The sequence below is a fragment of the Arvicanthis niloticus genome (genome assembly GCF_011762505.2).
Source record: "Arvicanthis niloticus isolate mArvNil1 chromosome Y unlocalized genomic scaffold, mArvNil1.pat.X SUPER_Y_unloc_4, whole genome shotgun sequence".
Classification (NCBI taxonomy): domain Eukaryota; kingdom Metazoa; phylum Chordata; class Mammalia; order Rodentia; family Muridae; genus Arvicanthis; species Arvicanthis niloticus.
In genome coordinates, this window is record NW_023045021.1 from 2,742,717 (window position 1) to 2,753,153 (window position 10,437).

The 10,437-nt window shown below is 37.4% G+C and overlaps 1 protein-coding gene across 1 annotated transcript in view; it reads left to right on the top strand.

The window, feature by feature from the left end:
* Positions 1-1,640, top strand: part of LOC117701316 (histone demethylase UTY-like) — an 8,579-nt gene extending 6,939 nt beyond the window's left edge. The window contains exons 3-4 of the mRNA XM_076706219.1: positions 522-709; positions 1,479-1,640. Coding sequence (XP_076562334.1) covers positions 522-709; positions 1,479-1,624 — 334 coding nt within the window. The 3' untranslated portion in view covers positions 1,625-1,640. The remainder of the gene's footprint in view (positions 1-521; positions 710-1,478) is intronic.
* The last annotated feature ends 8,797 nt before the right edge of the window (positions 1,641-10,437 follow it).

Genomic DNA, 10,437 nt, shown 5'->3' on the forward strand with positions numbered 1-10,437 from the left:
TGGAAGATGATTGTTTCTCTGGATTCTTTCATTCACTTTGGCTCTAACAATCTTTGTACCTTCTCTTTCTGAATATCTCCCTGAACATGAAGGGGAGAGCTTTGGTGATGGCATTCCATTTATGACTAATACTATCATATGGTAAACATTTCTTGTTGTGAGTCTCACTGTTAGTGTTCTATATGATGTTTAACAAGAGTAATCAGCCTTCATAAATCAGTAATCATTTGTAGCTTTGATGAAGTATTGGACTTTTTTCAGGTCTGACATCTTCACTTTCAAAAAGAAACGCAGCTCTTCCATTGCTTCACAGCTCAATATTTTAATTAAGTAAATATTATAGCATTTTTAACTTACTGGTTCTTTTGGCCTTCAATCTGGCCTTTGGCACTGGAAGAATCTAATCTAAATAAATGTTTTACACCTTTAAGTTTGTAACTTAGATTGTTTGTTTGTTTGTTTGTTTGTTTTAATTCTGTGTTCCTTAATACTTGACTATTTGTATTCTTCCTTCCTCCCAGAAATAATTTGAATTTCCTGATGAGTTCTTGGTGGCCGAACCTTGAAGATCTTTATGAAGCAAATGTTCCTGTTTATAGGTTTATTCAGCGACCTGGAGATTTGGTCTGGATAAATGCTGGCACTGTTCACTGGGTGCAGGCTATTGGATGGTATAACAACATCACCTGGAATGTTGGTCCACTCACAGGTATTTAAAGTTTCACACCAATGTAGATTTCATTTTCATTACAGAAGACTATTCCTTTAGAGACTGTGTTTTTAATTTTATTCTGTGTACATTAGAACATCTGCCCATGTGATGTGTAGAGTTCTGTGCTTTGGTTTCATTAAGTTCTTTAAAGACTACTAAAATACTTATTTTAGTTATTCCGAATTTAAAGATTTTTAAATGTTTAAATTTTTACAATATGAGAGTTACATATGAGAGTTTTCGTTGCATGTATGTTTGATGTGTTTCTTGTACCCACAGATGTTGTAAGAGGGTGTTGGATTTCCTGGGATTGGAGATCCAGACAGTTGGGAGCTGCCATGTAGGTGCTGGGAATTGAAGCTTTGGTCTTCTGCAAGAAAAACAAAAGCTCTTAACCACTAAGCTGTCTCCCCTATTCTTTAGAATTCTTATTTCATTTTTCCAGGAAACCTCAGTATGTCTAACTGTTTAAAATGCATAAATAAAATTTGGCCTTCAGCACCAAAGAATCTGAACTGGACATATGTTTTACATTACTTTGTGGACTAAAAGTTATCATAATTTGAAAGGATGAAATAGCAAAATGTAAAAACGTCATGGCATAATGTCTTAATAATTAACACTGCTCATTACATGACAATCTTTAAACATAACCTATCAGTGCATTTACACTTTTCAGAATTGATGGACTTAAAAGTGACATAATATGGTTCTCATATACTTTGTTCATTTTCGTTACTTTATAACATTTTTTTTGTCTTCTTAGCCTTTCAATATAAATTGGCAGTTGAACGATATGAATGGAACAAATTGCAAAGTATCAAGTCAGTAGTACCCATGGTTCATCTTTCTTGGAATATGGCACGAAATATCAAAGTCTCAGACCCAAAGCTTTTTGAAATGATTAAGTAAGTGCTTAATTTTTCCCCGGTTACATTTTTAATGTTTTTTAGAGCAATGTGTACATTCTGTATTACATGAACAACTCAGAGGACAACTTGCACTGGTTTGATTCTTTAACTCTACCATGTGTGTAATATTCATTAAGTGCAGATTGTCAACTTTGATGCACTGATGTCGGCATCCTTAAGTATATTTTTCTTTTTGTTCTACCTTTGTTATATAATGGCAGTATTTAAAAAAAAATTGAGGAAGTACTCTTTATTCAAATTTTGCCTGGGTAAATAATGCTAGTTCATAGTATGCTTTGTTTTTTTTTTCTTTTTAAAGATTTATTATGTATACACTGTTCTGTCTGCATGCCAGAAGAGGGCACCAGGTCTCCTCATAGATGGTTGTTAGCCACCATGTGATTGCTGGGAACTGAACTAAAGGCCTCTGGAAGAGTGCTCTTAACATCTGAGCCATCTCTCCAGCACTTTCTCTCTTCATTATTACTGGTGTTTTGTTCACTGAAAGACTCTACTGGTATAAAGTAAACACAATACTAAGTAGGCTTGTCAAAATTTTATGAGTTCACATACTAAAATATTTTACTTTTTGAAGATAAATATAACTTTAGCGTAAGGTCAGCCATCAATATTATACTAATTCTCAACATTTGCTAAGACAGTGATGACTTTATTATATACAATTTTTATTATATAAAAGATGGTTAATATATTTTTAATCACATACAATTTTTATTATATATTTGTTATATATAAAATAATTCTACAACTCCAGAGCAGAGAGTCCCAGGGGCCTACTCTTGTGGGTGTGGTTAATATAAGCAGTGATTGTCCATCGAAGAAAGCTGGTTTTCACATTCATGACAGGTATCAGCTGAAAACTATCTTGTTGATTAGTGGATGGCCTTTGTAGCCATTTCCCATTGTCTTCAGGAAATTTGTTTAGTTTGAACCCGTGAAAATCTAGTTTGTACTGTTGCAGTTTTGAGATAATATGTAAAGTCATGTTGTAACTGTAGGACACTGTGCACTTGGTATTGTCTACTATGTGTCTTTTACATAAATCCTTAATTCTTGAAGATTTAATAAAGATATCTCATTTAGGACAGTGCTCCAGATTCTCACTTTATGCTCATTTCTAATTGTGCACAATTGTGTTAATTGTTAATTGTTCTACTTTCTGCCACAAGAAGAACCTTCTCTAATGACTACTGAGAGAGGCCTTGATTAGTGGGTTCAGCACTATGTCATTAAAAGTCATTTTATTGTCATAGTCCTGTAGCAGAAAAATAGTCCCCCTCCCTCATGTGTAGGTCCTATCTAGTCTCAGATTTCTTAGACACATTAGAAGGTATTCTTTTCTATCTCATGGAATGGAGCATAAGTATGTATTTTTTTAAAGTTGCAGTTACTATCATAATGTAACTATGCTATCATTCCACCAGTATATCCCTGCAGTGGGTATCTGATTCACTTCTCAAGATTTGTAGCTTGATTACTTTTCTCCTCCAGTACTTTGATTTTTAAAAGAAAGTACTTTTACTTTGTAGCACCATGAATACTAGTCGATAAAGTGAAGCTTCTAGTTGGCCACAGTCTTGAATTTTCTTCATTTCCATCAGTCCCATGTTTGTGTTTCCTCTTAGGCATCACTAGCCATTTGAATTCTTTGAAGTTAACTATTGCTCTTTTAGATTCTGTTTCCTTAATGAAGCTTATCTAGAAAATTCTCATTGACAAACATTACTGTAGGACAGTTAGGTTTGGGAGAGTAGGTACCAACTTCATCTTTCAAATCAAGTTGTATTCTTGCCATGAGAATCACTTGTGTAAGAGGTGGAACTTAGTTTTAAGTCTGATATGGACAGAGCAAGTTGTAACAAAAGGAAGGATGTGTGGGTGGATTGGGACAAGAGGTTGGAAATGGTTTACCTTGAATGAGAGCAAGTAGGCAGAGCAGTTTGCCTGATGCACAGGATGTGTTACCTGTTCTAAGTAAGGAGTGTGGGGAATAGATCTGGCTAGGTTGAGAGGTTGGATATGGTGAAGGAGTGGCCTGTGGGTCAGGACAGGTATGGAAGTTCCTGGTAGAACCCCCTAGAGTTTGGTTGAAGCACATGCAGGGGAGACCAGATAGGATGAAGTACTGGATATAGAACTCAGGCTAAATATGTTAGGTTGGAAGGGGTTAATGGACTAGAGGGAAAAGCTCAAGCAGATTCACCAGCAACTCCCAACAGAAGGAGGTACAGGATCTGGGCAAGTGGAGAGCATGAAATGTGTCAGTAGGACTGTGTTCCAGAGGTTTTGTTGTGTGTTTCACTTTCATTTATAACTCCAGATTTTTGAAAAATTTATTCTTTGACAGACTTATTAGTATTAAGTAGTTGAAACCCCATGAATTTTTGTCCTTACTAGACATTTTTCTTTTGCTGTTGATTTTAAGTTTTTAATGCATAATGTTTAGGTGAGGTAGGTTATAGAATCATTTCAGTCTTTCTAAATTTGGTAAGGTTTGTTTTGTGTTCCAGGATATGTTCTATTTTAGAGAAACTTCAGTGGGCTATTGAGTAGAATGTTCATTCTTTAGTGTTTGAGTCAAATATCTATTTATGTGTTAAGTTGATATGGTATATGATATTTTTTAATCCTAAAGTATCTTTACTTATTTTTTGTTCTGATTTCCTACTGCTTGGAGACAGTGAGGTATTGAAGTTTCCCATTATTAAATGGTTGATGTCAATCTGTGTCTTCATTCTCATTAATTACTAAGCTCTCTATGAAATTGGTACATAAGAGTTTGGTTCATGTATATTTCGGATAGTAATGTCTTCTAATTAACTATTCTCGTTTTTAGAATGTAGTCTCTCTCTTTTTTTATCTTTTCTGATTAGTTTTAGGATAAAGTCTATTTGGTCAAATAATGGGTTACAGATGTCTGATTGCTTCCAGGTCCTATATGATTTGAGTTCTGTTGTGCATCCTTTCACTCTCTGTGTTTTCTATATGGTACATGACAGATGTTGTTTCTTGAAAAGTCTTTGTCTTTTGATTGGAGAATTTAAAGCCATTGACTTTTTTAAAGTTATTGAAAGGTGGTATTCTCTTGCAGTCATTGTTTTGAATTTTTGTTGTGTTCTCAGGGGTACTTTGCATTAGTAATTATAAATTCATTTGTTTTCTCTCTACAGATCTCTCTTCAGTGCCAAGTACTGCTTCTGTTGTTTTGTTTTGTTTTGTTTAGGCATATTCTGCTGAGTACACATTCTTTTAGCCCATCTGTGTTATGGAACATTTCTCCTTCAATTATGGCAGAAAATTTTACTAGGTTTACAGTTGTGGTCTTTTATGACTTGGAATTTATTGCTTTACATTTCTATTGATGAATCTTCTGTTCTTCTTAAGGCTTCCTTTGTATATGACTTGTGTTCTCATCCTGCAGCTCTCAATAACCTGTTTTTGTTCTGTATACTTACTGTTTTAACTTAGACATCCTATGGAGATTTTCTTTTTCAGTCTCATCTATTTGGTATTCTGTGAGTTTCTTGTGTCTCTATGTGGCATCTCAAGCTCACTAACGCTTTTTATGATACTGTCCCTTTTAAAGGGACCAAGTTGCATCAAAACTGTCAGAGAAGAAGGAACATGTCCCCAAGAGGCACATGTAGTTCAAAAGGGAGGCAGCACAAAACAACTTGGTTTACAGTGTAAAATAGAGACTAAGTAGCAGCATGGCAAGGGGTTTAAGTTTTGTGGTGGGACTAATGTTTGCAATCTTTTTTTTTTCCCGTTTTTTATTGGATATTTTATTTACACTTCTGATACCATCCCCTTTCCCCATTCCCCCCTTAGAAAATCCCTATCCCATGGCCCCTTTTCCTTTTTGCATTTATATATTTTTTTAAAAATGTTAATCAAAGGCTTTATAAGTTTGGAATTGTTCAATCAGAGGTGTAACCCACTGACCAACCTAGATATATCAACTATCTTTGACTGGTGGAGATACATGAACATTTGCCTCCCTGTCTCCCCCCTCTTTCTCTCTTTCATCACCTAACTTCTCCTCTCTTTCTTCTTCTCCTCTTCTTACTCCTTTTCTTCCTCTCAGTACTCCTCCTACCTTAGCTCCTCCTACACATCACCCTTCCTGTTAAAAGGAAACTTTTCTCTCAAAATACAATTAGAGCATAATTATGCCAATTTGTACCAGTGAGGTACAAGATAGTCCTAATACCCAGTCCATCCTTTTGTTGACTAACCAGCACCTCTGTCATCTATCCTAACTAAAACATTTAGTTCTGAACCTGGCTTTAGGATGAATGTCAGCTGACGACCAGCCACTCAAATCTTTTCTCTTACAGGTAAATAGCCAGGATTGGCTATGAGGCTATAAGTTTTCAACCCCTTCAGAAATCCAGAATGACTGAGTTAACTATAATTGTGGGAAGCACAAAGCATAGCTTCTAAAACTTAGTCAATTTATAGAGACCTCTGAACACCTGGACACTCCCTCTACTACAAAACATTGGAGCATCTGTTCTTCCGCCTTCTGGCCCAGGATCATCTGACAGACCTTAGTGCTGCAGAATTATTAAGGGCTGATTACTCTGTCTAGGCAGATATAATCAGTCGACTATTCTGCAAGCCTGTCCTTTTCTGGACAGTAATTTGTCTGTAGAAGGAAAGTGGCAATTCTTGCCTGGTGGCTGTCTCACCACAACTGGAGTAACTCCAAAGATGCTCAATTTCTTCTTAGAATTCAATATAGGAAGCTGTCAGGAGCAGACAGGTCTCTAATCAAAATGAACATTAATACAGAAATGTTTGTCACGTCAATTTTGTGGATTTCTGATGTTTTGAAAACCAACTATCCATGTAAAGTAATCTGGACTGTTGTCTGTTAACTCCACTCAGCTATTTCTAAATAACACATAGAAAACACCCTAACAATAAGCTCCAAGCCATGAATTTGCTATAGTCCTTTAACTCACAGGCTGTCCATCTCAAATCAGTTAAATAAGTTAAAGAAGGACTGGGTCTAAGCCTTGTATTCCTAAATGTGTTATACTGGTACAGTGCCTATGAGAGTATCCATATTCATCTCACTTTTATATCAATAAGAAGCTCGTACCAATGAAAATCTTAAAATTTGTAATCAAAGTAAATTGGTGCCGTTTAAGAATTTATATCTTCATCTTGATAATAATTATACAGATTTCTACTAGTAGGTTATGGCCATGCAATAAACCCTAGCTAATCCTCTCTATTCCCACAAACCACTACTTTTCCCTAGAAAGACAGCCCAACATTTACCACCTTAGTCCCCAAGCCCAGGGAATGGGGCACTGACTCTTCATTAGCTTCTTCAAGCTGATTATGGGTGTTGAGATATTAGAAGAGGAGTGGGGGGAAGAGCAAATTGACAAACCTCTGATGCTGTGTCTTCGCTGCCTCCAGATGGAATTCCCGGACCTCAGAGGTTTGAGCAGGTCTGCCCAGCTTGCTTGTTGAGTAGATACACCAAGGCTAATCATTCTTCGATATACAATTCTCAAAACAAATTTTAGTGTCAAGATAGTTTTTGTTTTTTTTTAAGGCGGCTGACATTTTATTAAGGATGTTGGTTCTAACTGCTTTTCTTTTTTTCCCCCTCTTTTATTGGATATAATATTTACATTTCAAATTTTATCTTCTTACCGCATTCCCCCCACCACTCAGGAACCCCTTATCCCATCCCCCTCCTCCTGCTTCTATGAGGGTGTTTACCCACCTACCCCGCACTCCCCCTCCCCACCCTCAGGTTCCCCCCCACACACACACACACTCAGTGCTCAGCCTTCAAGGTACCAAAGACCTTGTCTCCCACCTATGCCCAACAAGGCCACCCTCCCCTACATATACAGCTGGAGTCATGTGTCTCTCCATATGTGCTCCTAGGCTGGTGGTTTAGACCCTGGGGAGCTCCGGCTGGTTGGTATTGTTGCTCTCCTCATGGGGCCACCAGCCCTTAAGGTTCCTTCAATTTACTCTCTAACTCCTCCATTGGGAACCTTTGATCAGATTAATGGTTAGCTGTGAGTATCTGCCTCTGGGTATGTCAGACTCTGGGGGACCTCTAAGGAGACAGCCTATCAGGCTGCTGTCAGCTTTCCCTTCCTGACATCCATATCAGCGTCTATTTTTGGTGACTGCACATGGAATGAATACCCAGTTGGAATGGTCTCCATACAACCTTTCCTTCAGATTCTGTCCCACACTTTGTCTCCATATTTGCTCCCTTGGGTATTTAGTTACTCCTTCTAAGAAAGACCTAGGCATCCTCACTTGTTCTTTCTTCTTCATGAGCTTCATGTCGTCTGGTAGTTGAATCTTTGTTGTTTCAGATTTTTGGGCTAATCTCCGCTTATCAGTGAGTAAATACCATGTGTGTTCTTTTGTGATTGGGTTACCTCACTCAGGATGATATTTTCTAGTTCCATCCATTTACCTAAGAATTTCTCGAATTCATTATTTTTAATAGCTGAGTAATATTCCATTGTGTAAATGTACCACATTTTTTGTATCCATTCCTCTGTTGAAGGACATCTGGGTTCTTTCCAGCTTCTGGCTATTATAAATAAGGCTGCTACGAACATAGTGGAGCATATGTCTTTGTTATATGTTGGGTCATTTTCTGGGTATATGCCCAGGAGTGGTATAGCTGGGTCCTCAGGTAGTGCTATGTCCAATTTTCTGAGGAACCGCCAGACTGACTTCCAGAGTGGTTGTACCAGCTTGCAACCCCACCAACAATGCAGGAGTGTTCCTCTTTCTCCACATCCTCGCCAGCATCTACTATCTCCTGAGTTTTTGATCTTAGCCACTCTGACTGGTGGTATCTTAGTGTTGTTTTGATTTGCATTTCCCTGATGACTAATGTTGAGCATTAACATCAACATCCTTATGTTGAGCATTTCCTAAGGTGCTTCTCCACCATTCGTGTTTCCTCAGTTGAGAATTCTTTGTTTAGCTCTGTATCCCATTTTTAATGGGGTTATTTTGTTGTTTGGCGTCTAATTTCTTGAGTTCTTTGTATATATTCGATATTAGCCCTCTATCGAATGTAGGATTGGTAATGATCTTTTCCCAGTCTGTTGGTTGCCGGTTTGTCTTGTTGACAGTGTCCTTTGTCTTACAGAAGCTTTGCAATTTGATGAGGTCCCATTTGTCGATTCTTGATCTTAGAGCATAAGCCATTGGTTTTCGGCTCAGGAACTTTTCCCCTGTGCCTAGGTATTCGAGGGTCTTCCCAACTTCTCTTCTATTAGTTTCAGTGTATCTGGCTTTATGTGAAGGTTCTTTATCCACTTGGAGTTGATCTTTGTACAAGGAGATAAGAATGGATTAATTTGCATTCTTCTACATGTTGAGCCAGCACCACTTGTTGAAAATGCTGTCCTTTTCCCATTGGATGGTTTTAGCTCCCTTGTCAAAGCTCAAGTGACCATAGGTGTGCAGGTTCATTTCTGGGTCTTCAATTCTATTCCATTGATCATCCTGTCTGTCTCTGTACCAATACCATGCAGTTTTTATAACTACTGCTCTGTAGTACAGTTTGAGGTCAGGGATTGTGATTCCCCCAGAATAGTTCTGGCTGTTCTGTTGAGAATAATTCTCACTGTCCTGGGTTTTTTGTTATTCCAAGTGAATTTGTAAATTGCTCTTTCTATCTCTATGAAGAATTGATTTGGAATTTTGATGGGTATTGCATTGAATCTGTAGATTGCTTTTGGAAGGATAGCCATTTTTACTAAGTTAATCCTGCCAATCCAGGAACATGGGAGATCTTTCCATCTTCTGAGATCTTCTTCGATTTCTTTCTTCAGAGACTTGAAGTTCTTGTCATACAGATTTTCACTTGCTTGGTTAGATTCACCCCAAGATATTTTATCTTATTTGTGGCTATTGTGAAGGGTATCATTTCCCTAATTTCATTCTCAGCCTGTTTATCCTTTGAATAGAGGAAGACTACTGATTTGTTTGAGTTGATTTTATATCCAGCCACATTGCTAAAGTTGTTTATCAGGTTTAGGAGTTCTCTGGTGGAAGTTTTAGGTTCACTTAAGTATACTATCATATCATCTGCAAATAGTGAAATTTTGACTTCTTCCTTTCCTATTTGTATCCCTTTGACTTCCTTTTGTTGTCTAATTGCTCTAGCTAAGACTTCCAGTACTATATTGAATAGGTAAGGTGAGAGTGGGCAGGCTTGTCTAGTCCCTGATCTTAGTGGGATTGCTTCAAGTTTCTCTCCATTTATTTTGATGTTGGCTACTGGCTTGCTGTAGATTGCTTTTACTATGTTTAGGTTTGGGCCTTGAATTCCTGATCTTTCCAAGACTTTTAACATGAAGGGATGTTGAATTTTGTCAAATGCTTTCTCAGCGTCTAGTGAGATGACCAAGTGGTTTTTTTCTTTGAGTTTATTTATGTAGTGGATTACATTGATGGATTTCTGAATATTGAACCATCTCTGCATTCCTGGGATAAAGCCTACTGGATCATGATGGATAATTGTTTTGATGTGTTGTTGGATTCAGTTTGCAAGAATTTTATTGAGTATTTTTGCATCAATATTCATAAGAGAGATTGGTCTGTAGTTCTCTTTCTTTGTTGGGTCTTTCTGTAGTTTAGGTATGAGCGTAATGGTAGCTTCATAGAATGAATTGGGTAATGTTCCTTCTGTTTCTATTCGATGGAATAGCTTGAAGAGGATTGGTATTAGGTCTTCCTTGAAGGTCTGAAAGAATTCTGCACTGAAACCATCTGGCCCCA